The 20533-nt window shown below is 42.0% G+C and overlaps 1 protein-coding gene across 1 annotated transcript in view; it reads right to left on the minus strand.

Annotated features, from left to right (window-relative positions):
- The window catches only part of NYAP2 (neuronal tyrosine-phosphorylated phosphoinositide-3-kinase adaptor 2), a gene marked incomplete at its 3' end in the record, with an annotated part of 138951 nt that overhangs the window by 18088 nt on the left and 100330 nt on the right, over positions 1–20533 (minus strand). Inside the window, exons 4-5 of the mRNA XM_082319973.1 lie at positions 16973–17185; positions 8155–8258 (exon numbers count right to left, since the gene is read on the minus strand). Coding sequence (XP_082176099.1) covers positions 8155–8258; positions 16973–17185 — 317 coding nt within the window. The remainder of the gene's footprint in view (positions 1–8154; positions 8259–16972; positions 17186–20533) is intronic.

Consider the following 20533-nt stretch of genomic DNA (forward strand, 5'->3'; position numbering starts at 1 on the left):
CAAAATACACAATAGACTTTCAAAACTTTTGAAAATTAGAGGAAAAAAGAGGGACAGAGTCATACCAAAGTGGCAATTAGCACAGTAGTTAGATATTCCTTTGGAACAGGAATTCGGGACTGCGTCTCCCCTGAGATCTTTAACCAGCAGCCCAGAGGGATCTTTTTTCCCTTTGGCCCAGAGAGCAAGTATGACAGAAGTGCGTTCTTTCATTGCGAATCCTTCCGCACTACTAGAACCTCAAAAGCAGAATCACTGGAGTCTGATGCTAGTTTCAGGTTGTGATTTGTCAAGGAGTGCATCTAGCAAAGATTTACAGCACTGAGCGATGACACAGGTTTATGCTATGTAGCAGATACGAATTCTCTTACTAGCACAGTTTTTGGGGGGGGGGGGGTACCATTTCTTTAGTATTCAAACTGGATGAAGGAGTACTTCAGTCTACAGAGCTCTCCATCTACCTGCAATGACTGTATTTCTTTCATATAATGGAAGTTAAAAAAAGACTGCTGTGATCAGATATGGAACAGTGGATCTTGATTTATAGGTGCTCGTTTTTCAGCAGCAGGATTCATTAAATGCAGCAGTCAGGAACCCAGCCCTGCTACAATGCCCGACAACTGCAGGGTGTTTACTGACTGCTTTGAACTCTTGTACACTATTGCTGGGGAAAATGGCAACTTTACGCTGAGAATAACAGAAGAGCGCAGATGCTTTGTTTATGCTCACAGAGTAGCGTAAAGCCCATATACTTTCAGATGCACATTTGCCAACTAAAGCATGATAATGTCAATTCATTGGGGAAGTACTTTGTCTATGTGCCTTCAAAAATAATTAGAGCCATAATAGTAACAATTTACCCTTCTTGCATTCATTAATTACAGGGCAAACAATGCTTACAAGGCACATAAGGACTATAATATGCTTTGTATACACAACTAAGGCTAGAGACATTAAGAGCTGGGCTTGTGATATTTAGTTGAGCCAGTACAGAGTTATTCATGAACTTGGGCATGAGACAAATACTTAGCTGTATTGCTGAAGAGTACTCAGTACTTGTCAAAATTCAACTCTAAGTTGTTTCTCTAAAGTTTGGTAAATTTCTTACAAGAGCTTATACTGCACTTAAACTACAGGGCATTGCTCTAAGAATGCACGTGGAGAGCAGCTAAATATACATCTCAGCTTTTTCTTGGTTGTATTTCCCTTCCATCACTCTTTTGTTTTAAAATGGAACAATTAGAATGCGTTTAGGCATTTTTCAGCTAGCATACAAAATTAAATAACGGTTGCCCTGAAGATAAGGTCTCACATCAGTTTTAATGCTAGAATCTTTTTTCACAATAGAATGTGCGTGTTATAATTGCATTTCGGCTAGCACCTAAATATTGGGTCTTAAACAAAATGTAATCTAAGCTGCTGGGTGGAAGAATTTGGGATTTAAGAGGTGAGGCTGGCGCAAGCCTCCCCGCTCCCTCCCTGATGCCAGCTGACGTGGTGCAGGGCCGCGCGTGGTGCTGGGACGGCAGCCACCCTTCTGCAGGCATGCAAGTACCGGCAAGGAGCGTGGCTTGCAACGGTTTCTGTACGAGGTTCTTGCCATTATTTGATGCAACACTTACGATTCCAGCCAGCAGGGAAAGAAAAACCCCCAACACACGGAAACCACTCTTCTTAAAAGAAACGATTTATCTCCTAGAAGACTCGGGTGGAGCTCCTGTAAGATCTGAGCGGGCTTTACCTTTCCCGAGGCTGCGCGGGCTGCCACCGGCTGTGCGGCTGCCGGGGAAGCCCCCGCCCCGCCCCCCCGGGGAGCCGCTTCCCCCAGCCCCGGGGGCGCGGCGCGGGCCGCGGCCGCCAGGCGGCGCCAGGGCCTCGCCGAGCGGGGCCGGGCGGCGGGCGGGGCCTGGTACGCGGCGGGGCGGGGCGGGGCGGGGCGGGGCGGGGCGGGGCGGGGCGGGGCGGGGCCCGGCCTCCCGCTCCGCGCGGGGACGGGCCCCGCCTGCCCGCGAGCGGCGCGGAGCGCAGCGCCGGCAGCCGCGGTGGCTCCCGCAGAGCCGAGCTGCCCGCGGCGCCCCGCCCGCTTGCCCAGCTCCGCCCAGCCCGCCGGGCCGCGGGGCGGCTGCCGGCCCGCCGGAACGGCAGCGCTGCCCCAGGCGGGCGCCCTGCTTCGCCTTCCCGGCCCTGGGAAAAACGATGCTTTTCCTAATCCGTTTGGGTTTTCCACACTGTTCGTTTCGGACAGTTGTTAAAGTGCATTTTCGTCCAGGACTTCTCCGGAACAGACCCAAACAATAAAGAGCGCATTTTCTCATGTTCTTGCTGAACATAAAAACTCTGCGTTATACCTATCTCAGACCAACTGGAAATAAATACAACGACAAAAGCCCTTCCACTTGCATATTTAAAAATCTGCCTTCTACTTGACTACCTACATGAATACATTAGAAAACTATGCTGGAACGACCCCGGTCTCTCGCTTTCAGGACCGTGCGGAGCCGGGGTTCCCATCTCCGCGCGAGGGCTCCCTGGGTGAGGCCAAGGGCCCAACCCCAGGGCCCGCGCCCGCGCCCGCGCCGCCCGGGGCCGCTGCTCCCCCGCGCCCTGCGAGCGAGCCTGACTGCGCCAGGAGGGAAGACGCCAAAAGTACGTCATTTCAAAGATTAACGGCAGGTAGGACCCAGCCGTATCATCCATATAGCTTCCCTCTGACACTCAGCACCCATGGATTAACTCTGAAAAGGTACAAATGTCTATTAAATAGCAATGGAAGTTTTAACGACTGTTATCTGTTCAGTGGTAAACGTCCAGGAGCCTCTAACACGCACAGAGCAGGAACGATCCCAGCTAGCTTTCCACAGCCGACAGAGGTGGTTAAATTAGGAGGATAAACTACCCGGTTATCCGAGGTAACAGACGCACAGCTCTACGTGGTCACTGAGGGTTTAGCGGGGTGAATCCCCTCTGCAGGTTCCTCTCTTCATATAACCCACGGGGAACCTGCATTATACCCCTGATTTAGACATCTCAGAGGTAGGTAGGATAGATCTCAGCTAAAGAGTATACACGGTCCTTCTACAAGTCTGTTTTATTATTTAGCCACCTAAATACAAATTTAAGGACCCAACTTGTATCTAAAATTCTTGCCTGTCCAAGATACATATTCAAATAAACTATTGATGGATTCACTTCATTTGGTGCAAGACAATAATTACATGGTCAAGTCCATTCAGTGAATGGGAGGCCTTTCCCCTTCGCTATATTATATTCAGACAAATCATAAAATAAGTGAAAGCTCTCCTCAATTTTGGAAGGTAATCGTTAGTTTGTCCATCACGTGGGGGCGTTCTGTGTCATGTTCACTGATGGGATTGTATGGGGGAAGAAAAATGCCATCTCAACTTGCTGAGGGCTCAGGCAGATACCGGGCAAGTAATGAAGTGAGCTGCATTTTTTTGGAAAAAGTAAGCCACAAAAAAATTGAGTGTTGATTCTGACATATTTTCTAGCTTTTTCTTCATTCCATCAATGCAAGTTGAAACTCCTTAGTTCGTAGCTGCCTGTGTATCTTCATTCCCTCCTCTGAGTTATTCCTTCTAATCTCAGCGTGGCTTCTGGATTTTACTTTGATCATTACTGTAAAGTTTAAATCTTCTTTCCTTGCTTAAATTGGAGCTAGATATCACTGCCCAGTCCTCCCCACAAGAAGACACCAGACCTTAAGAGGCGTGCAAGCCTTCAGAATTAAGATAGCATACCTCGAGGAAGCAACAGTAAAGGACAGTGCTGTCTTCCTGCTGAAAAGCAAGTAACTAACAGGCAGCATGAAGAGAGGCTGCACATTTGCAGATAAGGTGCACAGTTTTGTGGAAATCTGCTGAAAATAGGCTCTGCTTTGCAGAAAAGCTGGAATACCACAATGTAACTATCGGGAGTTTAGTTTTGAAAGGGTGTATTTTCCTTCAGATCGTGGATCTTCGTTATAAACATGCACTGCTGTGCTGCTATGCAGCTTAATACATGTGATTTTCCAATAGCTGTCTACATCTTAATGAAAACAAACTTCACTTCGCAAAATTCATTTGCAGCAAAAAATCTAGAGATAGTTATATTGGCTCCTTTTTCTTAAAATGGAAACCAGTGTTTTTTTGGTGTGCTGAAGACTGTTTTGGAGAAGCCTGGCAGCAGCCTAGAGATAATTTTATGTACATTAAAAATATGGATGCGAGATGCTCTGCTCTCCAGCAGAGGGACTTCCACAGTGCAGGTTGCTTGAAACATGTTCTTCTTTTGTGACAGACATGCTCAGTGCACATGTATCCTGTATGCGACAGGGATTTTTGAGTCCGTCGATGGAGTGTAATCCTTTGTTACCCTGAAGATGTGGAGAATGATAGGATGCAGGGAAACATCACTGTATCGCAGTGATACCCGTGACTCCAAATCCTGCTTGCTTTACGCAAGTGAACAATTCTGTTCAGTACGGGGATCTCCTGACATGACTGAGCATTGACTGCTGCAGGGTGAAACACCTGACCATGCCTGCTACAGAAGTCTCAGGCACCAGCAGAGGCTCCAGCAATACGGGTGATGAGTTATTTATTGGGGCATCCTTGGACCATGTTTATTTTACTTTATAAACCTCACATGGTGGTTAACTTCTACTGTTCTCTGTCCACTTGGATGGCTACACACGACTGGTACTTGTTATCATTTCCATATAAAGGCAAAACTCAGATGGACTTTCACTATTTCTAATTTTATTCACACATTTCTTATCTCTAAGATATAACTTACTGTACTTTCTAGAACATTTTTCCGTTCCCTATAAGCTCTCTGCTAACACCGGAGAACCTTTACACGGCATTACATTCTGTGATATCTAGAACACTTCTCTGCTACTTACACTCCACTCTTTAGGATATTTATATTAAGGTATGTATTTAGGAAATATAGCTATATGCCACTTCTGTAGCTCAAATATATTCCATACTTCTCCCATATTACAGTTCCAAGCTCTCCACTTGACTTCCTCTGCTACTTCCTGAATTTCTTAAACTTTGTCCTTACACAATCAATAACTTTAGTTCCAAGATAAACTTATGTTTATCTTTCAGTTTAAATGGAGTCAATTCACGACTTCATCCAAGGTTACTTCCTGCAACCAGCTCTTTCAAAATGCTCTCACCATTTACCAGAACGAAGTACAGAACTGCACGCTCTCTATTCAGCTCAGCATGTTGGTAACTGCTGGCTGCCACTACACTACGGAATTTTAATGTGTTCTCCATCAGAGACCAGCCACGTAATTAATCTCTGCTTGTAAACTCCTTCTTTTTATTTATAAGTGATCACTATAATGCTTACCATCAATACATCATAAATACATTCCGTGAGTATTAACTGGTTAATCCTCACAATTCCTACACCAATAAACAAACAAGAAAATAAGGTATAGGGGAGTTAAATCTCAATAGCTATATAATTAGCCAATATTTGATTGGAATTATAATTTAGGTTTCCTTAGATCAGACCCATTTTTAATTACTAAGCATCCTCACCGCTTCCTCGAATGATTCTCTGTTAAAAATTATGGGCCTTGAGAGCTCAGTTGCAAATCTTTTTTTTTCCCCCAAGTTAAGCATTTTGAAAAACATCAGTTTGGGATCCATGAAGACTTGAGCAAACCGATTAACAGTAATCTGCCCTTTCCCAGATCTTGTATCCCTGTATGAATGTTAGCTGTGCCCATCTCATCAACAAAGAGGTGGATAACAGGATGTGTCCTCTTAATCTTTTGGAAAGTCTAACTGCTGATTACGATGTGGTTAAGGAAACCATTATCAATACAATCAATAGTCACAGCACACGAAAAGAAATACCCTGAATGCCACAATCTCAGATTCAGAATGGGCTAACAACCCAGCCATTTCCAAACACATTTCACCTCTCATAGATTATTTGCACGTTAAGATAGAATAGGTGTATAAAGAACACAATCAAAGTAATGTTTGTATCTGCCATGGATATAAGACGACTTTTGTCATTCCACTGGAATCAGGGTCAAATCCACACCTTTAAAAAATTATGCCATCATAATAAATGACAACTTAATAGATGGACAGTAAGAGATTGACAGCTTGAAGGGAAGAATTACGGGAAGAGAAAGCTTTTACTAGTTTATCTTGTTTTTCATGAAGCCATGTCCATACCATACATTATTCAATTAACAAGATCACCCTCTACAGTCACTTGAAAATTCCTCTTATCCTCTTTGTTCCTTTCTTCTGTATGAAGTGAGGTGGATTTTTCCTCCACAGTTTCAGTGAACCCCGGCTGCAGCTTCTAAGAGGCTCATTATCTCTTCTATCACATCAGCTTCTGCTTTCAAGGCTTATTGTTTAGTTCTTAATATAAACTGAGAGACTAAAATCCCTTCAAAACACCCAAGGTGCCTTTGCCACTGAGAAATCAGCAAAGCATCATGTCTGCTGTAAGACCCATTTAATCAAAAGTCATATGCTACATGAACACTGGGACACTACAAACCTTTGGAAGTACAATTACCCTAATTTCTTCCTTAGATGAAGGAACACTTGACATGGTATTTAAATGGGCTGTCATTTTGAATCTCCATTATGGATTCGATTTTCTTATGTAAAATATACTTTAGAAATGTGCAAGGTTCTGTTAGGCATTGTGTCCAGCAGGGCTCAGAAGTGATACAATAGCATCAGTTTTGCACGTTAAAGAATATTAACCTGTATGGACTAGGCTACCCAAATATAACCTTCCTAACACGTAGTTGGCTGTCTGGATTGAGTAGATCAACCTTACTCTTCTGGTCTCTACTTTGGCCAAGACCTTCTAGAAGCAACTCACCCAGCTACAAACAACTTAAATATGTGATTATTACAAAGCTGTCCTCAGCAAGTTTTCCACTCAAATCTCATTGAAATTCAATAGGATTATGAGGACTAATTCCCTGAAAGCCAATCGAAAATTCACCATCTAAATAAGGGTGTCTGTGTGTGTGCATACATATATGTATGTGCACATATATACATATATGTTTATGTCCCTTCATGCATATATATACCCACACACAAACACAGTGATGCGTAGGCCCGTACACGTACACGCAAGTGATACAATACTGGAGTGTTTTGAGCTTGACAGAAGGCATTCACATTATGTTTAGTGAAACCTCTTCTCTCAATTGCTACTCTCAGCAGTTAGTTCTGTCAAACTAATAACACAGGTCTGCGCAGCAAAATGATACAATATCAGTATTAGCATATAAAATAAAGGTAAGTATAGGTTTCCCATGTCTTTATTTCTTTTCCATCTTCTCACTATTGGAGAAATTTGCCAAACCCAAACACTTTCATTTCTTTCTCAAGGGTCTATGTGGCATTTTTGTTTTCAATGAGGAAAAAAAAAAGTATCTCTGTTTAAGATACAGGGAGATGTTACCCCTTTGATTTGGTTTTTGATTCCTAACAACATACAATAAATATAACTACAGTGGACTATTTAATAGTCCTGTAAGCATTACATGGCCTATAGCTGAAGAGAGTCTAGCTGCCTTAACTAAACAAAATAACTTGCTGTAAGAGCAGTTTTCAGGACAGTGATAAATCACAGTGTAATACAATCATGCATTAAGCTCAAAACAAATGTGAGACTGGCACAAATATTTAAGTACAACTGGGCAGAAGTCAGGTATGTACAAGTCATTGACAAACATTGGTGCAAGTGCTTTAGACAAGACATTTAAAAGAAATTTACATAAAAACATAGGTTAAATTTATCAAAGTTTGATAAATTTTTAAGACAGTAAAAACGTACAGAAAACATGAAAAAATAAAAAAACCCAGCCAATTCATACAGTACAGTTTTACTACGTTTCTATTACAGAATGAAGACAGAAAAGGATACAAGGAATTAAGAGCAAAAAAAATTCTACTGGCTGTGGCCAGCGGAATTTCATTGCCAATGAGAGATGCGCACACACAGATGCACGCACACGCACAGAAAATAAAGACAAAAACCAAAAAAATCATTTACTGTAACAAACGACAGACACAGAGGTGAGAAACATTTGGCATGTTGCAGCACATGAAGTCATTCACGATTGGCTAACGATGGTACCTGGCTCGGCTGAAGATCACTGGCTTGCCTGAGCGGAGTAACGGATGGAGGAGGCACACCTGATGTGGATGCAGACCGACCTAATCTGCAACTTGCTTTAGGCTCTGCGAAGGGAGAGAGAAGAAAATACACCAGTGAACAGGAGGTGGGTTACTGCTGCAGTAAACTGACACATGGTGGACCCAGGATTCCCTTGAAACAGAGACTCCAGGCTTTGTTTCTAGTTAAAGTCTTGGGCATTTGGCTGAATCATGAGCAGAAGTTGAGATCAGAAGAAGGGGGATTAAGACAGAACCGATCCCATGTCCTGGCCTCTTTCCTCTCCTCTAGCATCTCTGAAGCTGAAGTATAGAGCATAAAACAGCAGACAGACAGGAAGCGTATAAAGGAAACCTTCTTGTTGCACATGCACACACACCCCCAGCACCTTTTTCTACTCCCCATAAAATACAGAAGTGATTAAGGGAGTTACAGCAGCTTCTGGTTTCATCTCTCGATCCCAGAGCTGAGGGAGATGGTAGCCCAAAGACTGATTGTGCTGAGGGAAAGCATGAAATGCCAGAAAATGAAGGACTGAGTGTATAAAAGTGGTGAGGATACTGTTGCACTTGGGGATTTGGAATGACACCAAAAATACTCGGAAATCTGATGTTAATGGCAGTGAATTGAGAGACAGAAAGTAGGAAGAAAGGAGAGAAACAGAACATCAACAGTGGCAAATTCTGAAGTCATTTCCCCAGAATCAGGGTGATTACAGAAGTAGAGCTTGCCTTGAGAGAAAGCTCTACTCCAGAGAACAACTGCGCAGAAATTACAGTTGTTTGATTTTCCTTCTGCTGTTGTACATGGAGGCATTTCTCAGAAGGCTCCCCATTGATTTCCAGCACAGGTTACTACTGTTAACATACTGACACGAAGGTGACCATGCAGCTCAGGACTCCTGGGTGAAGGTTTTTGTGTCTGAGCCATGCTGACACTAGTGTGCTACCCCAGTGTTCAACACCCCACATCTGGCCTAGGAGAAACTGTCTTTTCCTGAGGAAAGGGTCTGCCTTTTTCTGCCCAAGAAAAATATTTGTCCCTACATTTCCTGCTTATGGCTGAGGAAACATCTCAACCCATGACTTTTGGCTCAGATGACTGTGTTCATTCTCTTCATGTTTTGTAAGCCTTCCTCCCAACCCTGCACCTGTCTTTTCTATTTAGTGGGCAAACACTGAGACCAAGGACATTTGCACTCAGCAAACACTTTGTACAATAAGAGACTCTCAATTTTAGCATTGATAGTACTGCTTTACCATGAATAACAAGTAATTACAATAATACCATGCCTCCTTACAATAGGTTTAAAGAATTCCTCCTATTCAATCTCATGTTTTCAAGAAGAAAGGAAGGGCCTACGCCTCGTGCAATCCTGGTTTAGTAAGTCTGCCTTTGAAGCACATGTCTTCTCACATATCTTTTGCTTGTGTCTCTCTGAAATGTGTTTTCTCATGCCTCATTTACACTGCTGCTTTGTCTGTGTTTGTTTTATTCTACTATCTCTATTTCCTACGTGGATCTCTAGTACCATCACTAGCCACTGGTTGGACCATTGTTTGAAAGGAATAAGATGTCCATCACTAGCACGTCCTTCAGGTCACTTGGCACATCTTGGAAACCCGAGGACAGCTGGCACATTACGCGACCTACCAGCAACATGCTGAAATGTGTTCTTCCAATCTCACGGATGCTTTTTCATTGTCACCTTAAATGCTTATTCTCCTCGGATGTTTCAGAATTCAACAGGGTATGGAGAAGAGCTATCCACTTAAGCTGGAGCACTTAGACCAATGAAAGCATCTGTATGGGTGAATATTCATCAAATAATATTAATGGGTTGGTTAACATCCAGCTGGCTGAGCAGCAAAAATATCTATGCTGTTCCACGAATGCATTATTCAATTCACTCATTCCTAGTCAGTCTGTAAACATACCACGAGTCAACACGGCAATAAGCATACAGAAAGGAGCAGACTGATCTCCCCCATAACCTTGCATTTTGTACATAATCTGTTGTTTTGCTTTTTTTGGACTTGGGCAGTTATTCTGAAGGTTTGATTAGATTTGTTTTTGTTCTGATTTCACACTGTCTGTGTGCCAGATTTGTGACTGTTTATTTCAGTAATATAGATATAATAATGGATCTCATGTCTGTTCCTCCTGGAATTTTGCTGGGGTTTCAGAGAGGACAAGAATTGGGGTTTTTTGGTTGCTTTTCCCTACTGCTAAATAGAGACTCTGTTTTTGCTGTGACAAGCAGAATCAGACACCCAGCATGTAAAAAACTCCAAGGCACTGTCTGCCATTGCTTCTGAATTGTTTTCTTTGCTTTGGGAAAGCAGAGACAACTGTCATAATTTCCAATTTGGATATATGTGCAACAAGAGATTACCATTTCTTTGCCAAAGAGACTCCTTTCATCTGGCATCAAAGAAATAAAACCTATCACACACAGATGAAGTATTAGTTCCTTTATCTCCCTGTAATATACGTTACAGTATTAAGGAAACTATTGTGATTTCCATGGTGATCCTCACCAAAAGAGGTTTCAGCAACGGCTCCATCTAAGTTTTTTTTTTAGGTTCAGGAAGTTGGGTTATGCAGTGAAAGGGAAATGTTTGGTTTTTTTTTTTAATAGCCATTCCATTGGTCTCAGTGGGAATATTTTTAGACCAAATAAATACTCTGTTCTGCTGTAATTAGTGCTCTGAGTAACATCCTCACACTGCACACTACTGTGGGGGGAAAAAATATCCATAAATGGTCTGTTGCGTAAGTGCTGCCCAACTCACTGCTCTGTATTCTGCAGCATGTTATTTTTCAGCTGTGGACAGCTTATTCACTGTACTGAGGCTAACTGGATTTTGATCACTTCAAAATAATAATGATCACTTCAAATAATAACTTCTGCTTTGGGCTACCTAAAAACTAGTAAGAGGTCTTCTTGCATAATTATGTCCACCATCCAGTCACTTTCAGTACCTTTACCTCTTGGCTTCCATGTTTTAAGTGGTCGTTTCAGTTTGTCTGCAAGGCCTGCACATTGATACCGATTCTGGTTCTGGAACGAAAATGGGTTTTCCTATTTACTGCTGAGATTCTCGAAAGAAGAACAACTTCTGCCGGCAAATCTCCGTGACGGTTTCTAGTGTTTAATTTGTGTTTATCTCATGTGGACGGTATTGAGACAGCTCAATATTAACATCTGAAGTAAGTAGTCTTGAGACTTCTTGAGAAGTCCCCTTTGTGACAGTAATGCATGGTGTGGACAAGAGTGTTATCAGCCAGCCAGATAAGCACATAGGGAAGGCTCTGTAGGTATCTGTCCTCTGAGGAGGACCCATTTGCTCAGGGTCCATGATAACGCAAGCTAAAATACATCTAGCTCCACACTGCTAAAGTTAGCATGGCACCCCATCTCTGCACTGTGCTTCACTGTGCGGGTGGATCCTCTGGTTCTAAATCAAACCTGCCTGAAAGAGGGTTCCAGAGACCCCACGCCGAACACAGGGCCCCCCCTGCATCCACAGCTAGGGGCCCTTTGACACTGCTCTAAGCCACTCAAGTGCTGACAAGGGCTAACGGCCTACTGCCAGGCAAGGGAACTCATAGGCATATGTCTAAGTGCTTTACTGGACTGGGGCCAGGGGATGCAGTGCACTTGAGTAGCCATTAGAAATGCCTGTTGCAATCAATGGGCAGCATGAGGTTTGAATTCAGCAGATTGTTTGGGGTAGCTAGAGAGCTGCATAACATATTTAGTTATGTTATGCACAAAAATGTTCATAAGATTCAGTTGCTATGTTTAACTGATGAAACTTTGGTGGTATTATTTTGCACAGCTTCAAATGACGCATCCCTCGCGCTGTGCCATATTACGAAAATCGCAGTGCTCGCTAAGTGCCCGAACCACCTCCAGGAGCCAGGTGCAGATGCGGTGTAACGCTCGCAAGGGGATAGCGGGTCAGCTGTGTCTCAGTCCCCTGTTATGTCACCCACAGCAGCCACAACACTCCCAACAACGCTAGTGGTTGGGACCACAGCCACTGCAGCACGAAGTAAACCCACACAGCTGCAATGGTACCAGCATTACTGGACTCTCAGGTTTAAGCTGAGTCCATGTGTAATCCTGCTGGCATAAGCAAGCGGACAGCCCCAAAGGACAGCATTAAGGATGAGAATTTTAGGAGAGACTATCCAACGTAGAAATACAGGCCTTCCAATCCAAATAGGATTGCCTTAAAATTGTGTACTTACTTAATTATATATTTAAGCACTCACATAATGACCTGTTTTCCAAAAGTGCAAGTGCTGTCATCGTAACTAGAGATGTAGAGGCTTGGCTGGTTGCATTTGGGGCAGGGAGTGTTGTTGGATTTTCCTCAATAAAGCAGAGTGCTGAAATGCGACAAGATTTTATGGAAATATTTTCGATCAATTTTATACCAATGTGCTATGGTTTTCTATATTCTCCAGAAATACAACAGCTCTGCATGATTTTCATTTTTGGATCTTAACGGGAGGAGTTCTTTTTTTCATCCAAGGAAGGCTTCATTCTGCCTATCCTAATCTTAATTCAAAAAAATACTCTGGCTGTCACTTACATTGGAGAAGCTTCTTATCCTGTCACAGTCTCTTCTTTGCACATGAAAAGAGAAATATTGCTTATTTGCTACAGCTGCCAAGAAGCACGTTTTGAATTAAACAAGGCGATGTGACAGGCTGAGAGTAATCACATGCAAAAAAGAAAAAAAAAAAAAGAAGAAAAAGAAAACATGCATACTGGAAAAATGAATCACACCTATTATCATCATACTGGCCTGGCCATGTTGGTCTCCTAAAAAGAGATGAGTAAGCTGAAACGTAACTTGAAATTATGAAACGTTAAGGTGAAATAAACTATATAGTATTCTGGCACTTAAAAAAAAGTATTTAGGGCTTCACCCGCAGAAGCCACTTAGTGCTGAAATAGCACAGCAGCATGTCAAACTGAACTGTTTTCACAAAGGGAGCACTGAACCTGTAGAACTCAGTGTTACTACATATCCATAGGTCAAAAGCTTAGCAGGTCTCAAAACCAAGTCAGGTAATGAGAAAAACCATGTCTGTATTAGATGGAGTATGTTTTAAATTAAGATTTGTTCTGAACTGTCATGTCTCGGGTCTATGTCAATGACTGAGGCGATGAGGTAAGGAATAGTCATGTCCTACTGGCAGTGTTGTTTTCCTTAAAATTTCTTGTTCTTTTTCTCTGAAGCTTCTGGCATGACTACTGTCAGTTTTGGGGCTCTGGATCAAAAGGACAATTGTGCATTGTTCCAAATAGCTGTAATGCCACTGCTGCAGAGAGCAGCGTTCACTTCTACAGTCAGGCTCTGTGACTGTGTGATCCTGCACCCTGAAGATCACACACGTGGCTCGCGGTGCACTGGCTTGATGCCCTTAGTGTACAGCTCCCGGTACTACTCATTTTACTCCAGGTGACAGGAGCTGCTAGGGGAGAGCTTGTGTGCCGAGAACACGGATGACCAGTGTCGGCAAGGTCTGGAAGCATCGCATCCTGCGCTGGACCTCGTTGGGCAGGCTGCCCAGTAATATATACCTCCAGCATTAAGTTGCCTTCACTTGGAGAATCCTTGAGGATTTAGTAGCACAGTGATACTCTGATATTGCCTGTGAGGAGAAAATTTAGGGGTTGGTGGGAGTATGCGGTCGTCTTTGAGTGAAGCAGCCCTAGCTAGCATGAACTGGTACTTTGCCACCAGTCCCTTCTTGTACCAATGAATGCGTCTTGCACCTTGGGCTTCACAGGCATTGCTCCATTCCCAAAGAGCTTGAACTTAACTATTCATTACTTTTGCAAATCCACAACGCTAGACAGTAATTCCAATGAAGGGCGGGCATTTACTCCCTTCCTGATTATCTACAATGTTTTCAGCTAGAATACTAATGGGCTGGCTAAGTGACAAGCTGATGGTGATTCAAAACCAGGACACAACAACAGTGGAGTATCTGAGATTTAAAAGGCAGCGCAGTGCCTGTCTCTAGCAGCAGGTGGCAATGCAAAATGCTTCATGGTTGCAGTTAGGAAAAAAGCAGCAACATTCCAGAAAATACTCTTCAAAGCTCCTGGAGTGAAGTTATCACAGCCTTCTGTTTCACAGATCGCGTTTGGCTGTTCACTACAATTGCACTTACTTTCCTAAATGCCAGCATGCCCCCAAACCACTTACACTGCTTTCCATAAGAAGCAATAGGATGCCAAGAAACAGAAAGTGGCCTTGACAAATTATGTGACAGATGAGAGAACAATCAGGCATTAGAGACAGTGAGACCCATGTGCACTTGACAGGCCAGACTCATTTGAACAAAATGACCAGAAAGCTCAAGATTCTGTTTGGCGATGGCTCATTCCCCCTCTGATCTTACCAGGAGGTGCAGAGATGGGGAGAACCCACAAAAAATCAGTACTCTCACACAGGTATTCGCTCAGACCACTCCAGTTCCTAGTTAATCTGTGCCTCAGCAGAGCTGCCTGTTGAGCACACATGAGAAGTCCTTTCACATCCTTTCTGTTTTACAGCAGAGCAATTCAACCCCATTTGCTTTAAATTATTCCAACACTGCCCTACTAAATGCTTGTACCAGTGTGAACGAGGAAGTAGGCTGCAAACTGGTGTTTCAAGGACATGTCCACACAAAAAACATAGTCTTTTTTCTCTTATCTATGATGTTGGAAAGAGAGCAACAGCAACCACAACTGTACTGGGGACTGCCCTTATTTTGCTCCTGTGAAAAATCTAAGTTCTAAATTCCTAGAACAGAATTACTTTACCTCCTTGACTCCAGAAAGCATTTGTATCCATACAGATGCATTAAATCACTCTTCTTGCATTCTGTTACAGTTCTAATTTAATTGCGAAGAATGAACTGTTACAGTTCATGTACAAGTTCATTGAGGAGAACTGTGTACTGCATTTTGAATGCAATGCTCCACCAATTAAAGGTAAAACATGTTGCTCAGGCAACAGCTAGCGACACAGGGGAAAAAATATTCATGGCACACGAGAGGCAATATTCATCAAATGAAATGTCACAAAAACTGCAGGGAAAGAAAAATCATAATCAGCTTTCAGTTTTTAATCATAAAAAGGAGTCAAAATTCAGCCAATAAAATATTTCCATAATTTTTCTTTGACAGTTCTAGCTATGTAAGACAAAGTCACAGTTAACTAAATCAAGGCATGATTCAACAACTATTACAGTTTTCTGATGCCAAATGAAGATTGAGGCCAACATGTTTTGTCTGCTTTTGGAGATCAACCAACTCTTTAAAATAAAACTGATGCTGGAAGGTTGGACAGAAGTGCTATATTTTGCTAAGAACTTACTCTTTAATTTTCATTTCTCTTCTATTCTGCTTCATACTGTCATCTCGCAGAACTGGAAAGGCTGGTACACACCTTTGGTCTAATTACCAGATGTCCTGATACTTTGATGTGGTGCCTTTAAACCCACCCTTTTACCTGCATTAGCACAGATGATGCTCTAATACACTGGGAACAGAATTTTTAACAAAGCTATGAGCTAATCTGGAAAATTCCTACCTACCAGGATGCTTTGTGAGAACAGACACGTAAGCAAAAGGCAGTAACACCCAAATAACCTGTGCTAGAGTCATGAGATTTGCGGAAAAGTCACTTTTGCTGCCCCAGGAAGGACTGTCTTGGGGGGTGTGTACCAAGAAACACTGGACTACACGATTGCTGCAAATGCCATGTCACATCAGCAAAGCCTATTCAAGTTATATACTGAGTTTCAGGTGTCATTTCCAGCAATGCAGGGAAAATGTGAGTCCCATTATCACACAGGGAAGCGATGCCCTGGATGAGGGGCAAGCATCTCTGCTAGCTCGGCACTGTGAAGACTCATCTCTGCCACTGACTGCCCAGCTGATCTCTCGTGCAGGAATAATTTCTCGTTTGAGTAGCTCATTCATGGTCTTACGCTTACTGAACATTGACCATGAGGTTCCAGTACTATATATGCCAACTGTTTTTAAAGTGGATATTTTTCACAATCCAACCAACAACCAGTTAAGTTACTCTTTTAAGAGAACTGTCAAATCTCAAAAAGTAACAATGCAGTGCTTATGCCAGAGCTATAGATACCTGTTTACAGATGTCCATTCGTGTATTAGTTCCGTTTGTCTTAGTCAATTTATAAACAAGGGTCAATTATTTTTCATGGTTTATGGCAATTCACTATTTTATATATACAAAATTTAATGAATACAATGGATAGGTATAAATTTGAGAATTCTGAAATCCATAGTCACTTTTCTAGAAATTTATGTACAAGCATAAAGCAAAGGCTGCCTGTGTCCACTCACTGTGCATACCAGTAAGACAGCCTTGTCTCTGCACAGTGTGTTTTTGTTACTGTATGTGATATCTGAATTTATGACCTTCTCTCTGAGGCGCCATCCTGGAGGCGTCTTTGCCATAGTGTCCCTTTTCAATGTCAAGTGGAATTCCTTACTTATGGCATGTTTGCTTGCTTATATTACCTGCCACCATCCCAATCCTGTTCCCATACAGAGCACAAGCAGATAGCACAATGCTTATTAGTGCAGCAGTCAATAGGCAGGGCAGATCCCAGAAGATATCTGGAAGTCTAAAGAATCTGGATGCTTACCTACATCTGTGTATCTCTAGGGATCCTTCAGGTCACAAGGAGATTCATGAGATCTTCCCTGCTCTGCTACTTGACGTACCTGAGCTGTTGCTTCCAGCCAACATGGTTGGACTGACAGAGGATCTCCCCAGCCTGCTGGACACTACAGGCGGGCCTGGCGTTCCATCCCATTCCTGAGCTTTCCCTGGCTCCCTGGAGGAAGCTGTCCCATGATGGCCTCCCCTCTCTTTGTTTTCCAGCTTTGGTAGTGGTTCAGTGCTGTGACTTCTGATCTTCAGCTCATCTAGTGGTTCTACAAAATACACAAGTGCACATTTCGTTATGGAGTGTCTGCTAATTACCCACATCGTGTAACAATCTTTTGCTCAATATTTCATATATACCAATCATAAATCTTTTAAGGGTAATTTATATCATGATTTTACTGTCTAGGCCTAAAACATATAGTTTATGTAAGTTTCAATGCACTTATTAAAACCATACACAATGCAGCAGATGGATAAAATGTAACTTTTCTGTTACAACTTTTATATGCCAGGAAAATATTTTTGGAAATGGTATCCTACCAAATTATGCTTTTATTAACAATTCATTGAAATACTTGAACTCTTTTCAGCTGCCATTTCATTGGGAACAAGTTCTTCTTCAGGCACTTTCTAAGGAAGCTCTCTCCTAAGGCAATATTGTGCAACCAACATATCTGTACTCCTCATAAGCTCCAATAAAAAGCACACAATCCACAAAACTGTCCAGTGTTCCTATTTTGGGTGTGCCCAGCACCATAACCTAGGGAATAAAATTTCAGTTCGTTGGAAAATCCTTGGAGTCAGAAAATGACTTTCTGCTTGCAACACCATGAGTCAATATAAGGAGGAGAAATTAAAAAAACAGTTGAATGATTTTTCAAGTGAAGCAGTGATGTCTGCTTTCTTCATGGCTGGTGATTTTCTGTTGTTTTCTCGAGACCCTCATTTGTTTTCTTGCAGGTTGAGCAATGCATGGAGAAACAATCCATTCCTGATCTCTTCCATCTGTAGCTGTGAAAAATTCACACAAAAATCTAGATACAGAAGAACCATTAGATTGCTTTTAGTTGTAACAGCTACTTACTGTGTTAGTCACTTATTCAAAGCTTGCTGAACTCTTTGCCTCTTTTTAGCAAAAAAAAAAAAAAAAAAAAAAAAAAAAATCCCTCTGAGTTTGGGATATTGTACCTCATATTTAAGCCCAAAAGCATCCTTACATGGTACTCTCAGTTCTAGTCACTCAGGTTTATGAATCAAACCCCTGATGTACCTTAATTTCTGTATATATCTACAGTCTTGGAATTCACATTTGATAGAGATGGACCATCTTCCCTTAAGCCCTATCTCAAAATCTTTCTGTGGCTACAAGGGACATTACAAGGTTCGGGAGAGCCAAGCAAAGGGAAAACGCCAGGAGCCTGTCGCAGGCAGGAGACGACAACGGCTCCCCAGGGGACCCATGTGGAATGGCCGTGGCCTGGCTGTCCAGGACCGCCAGAGATGCAATGGCAAAATCTGTCTCAGCAGCCACTTCCTCTCCTAATGATCCCCATGGCCAGGAACTGGGACTATCCAACAGGAATTGCCACTCAGATGATAACAGTCGCAGAAAAAGAACCACATTCAAACCACTTTAATTTGTCTGTGGGTCAAAAACCCACACACTGTTTACCCTTGCTACAAGCAAACAGTGGAAGATGCAATATTAGATATCTATATGGTATTGTAGAGACCCCACCTATGCACAACAGTAACAAAATCTCATGTTGTTTTGAATTCTTTGACATTCCAGTCTGCAGATGAACTTGAGAAACAACACAGTCAGCCTAAAGTTTCCTCAAAGAAACATATAGGAAACATGTAAAAATATCTAACTGGATATGCAATGCAATATGTAATCGTTAGTGTATTTCATGAATTACTATCAGTTAATAGTAAAAATTAATGTTAAGGATATCATACCACAACTTTCAAGATTTTTTTTTAATTACTCGCAGTAGCAACACTCCATGAGAAAATGATAAAATGACCCCAGTTTAGCAAGTCTCGTAAATAGGATTCAGTGATATTTTATGTGACAAAGACCTTCAAAAATAAAACCTCTTCCTTGAACTTTTAGGGCACTTACCTGCTTCAATGTATGCAAAAAGACACTGTAATGAAAATCCAAATTGTTTGTTTTTCCTAGTTGGTACTGCCAGCAGGGTACAAGGTTGAATAACAGTCCGTATCAATATAACATGACATCTGCCTTTCAGGGACCTTTGCTACGAAATGTCGGTAACACATCTCTGACCATGACTGCGTAGATAGAGAGACTTGCTAATACAAAGAGCTGTGCAAAGAGATGTGGAGCCCAAATTATAACTCGATTTGAACTGTTTCAGTTATCAACAAAAATGCTCTTGTATTTTTGCTGAGCATTGATCTATCAAAAACAATTATGTACTTTTTCACATAACAGATACATGCAATCATATCTGATTTTTTTCTTTACACCAGTGACATTCACTTCTTTAAGACAGTACTTATCTGGGAAAAGGAAAGATATGAACAAAGTTTCAAAATGCCTTGGAAGTGCACACAATCCTCTTCCCCACCAATACAGGATGCTGTCTAGATTGCAGCTCTTCCTTGCCAGCGAAACAAAGAGAAAGCCAAAAGAACAGAATACGCTTTTAAAAAGTCAGAATCTGGTCCTGCAAGTGCCCCACCAACTTAACGCATCATTCAATAGATTTAATTTACTGTGTCATTCAGCTGCTACTGGAAATGCTGTGATTACCTTAGTGAAAACTTTCCCTGTGTGTGCCTCATTGACACTACTCGAACACCACCCCTTGAAATTTCACACCCTCATGCAGACAGCCCTTAGTTGCAGTGGAAACACTCTGGTTGAGTGTGGAGTTAAGGATTTATCCACTTCAGTTTACTTAACAGAGAAGCATTTGTACTTCTTGCCTGATAAAAATGATTTGTGCATTCTTAGTTTTATTATCAGCTGAATCAAAGCCCAGCAGTTCTCTGCAACCAGCTGGAAACTCTGGAAATATTCAGACTAAATAAAGATTTGGCTTATAGTCTACTTCTTTATAAGGTGTAGAAAATCAGTTTTCAGCTGGCTGTCTAGACTTTGTAAATTTACATTCCACTATCCTTTCTTGGGGATTTTCAGTTCTCAGTTTATCTGAAAAGTAATATATCCTAAAAATGAAAAGCAGATTGAATCAGATTATAATGTCATGCAACCCATCACAAAGCCTGAATCATTATTACTTGGTGATCACTATCAGTAACATTGATACACAGTCAGAAAAACAACGTCAGTGTTTTATATAGTTTTCTGTAATATTACTTTCCTGCTCACTTGCGAATACATAAAAAAATGAAAAAAAAAATTAATGGCTCACTTTTGCTCAAATATTTTGGGGAGATTTTAGAATAATTTCCACTTCCTTAATAAACGTCAATGGGAATCATACTCAAATTCAATAAAAAAAATCACTGTGCTAGTTCTTGCTCGACTAAACAGAACCTCAGTTCTAATGTGCCTGTGACAGCTCCAGAAACGCAGGACGTGCCCCTCCCAGGTCACAGTGCATTGCTGGGACCTT

This window comes from Platalea leucorodia (assembly GCF_965183815.1).
Source record: "Platalea leucorodia genome assembly, chromosome: 8".
NCBI classification, from domain to species: Eukaryota; Metazoa; Chordata; class Aves; order Pelecaniformes; family Threskiornithidae; genus Platalea; species Platalea leucorodia.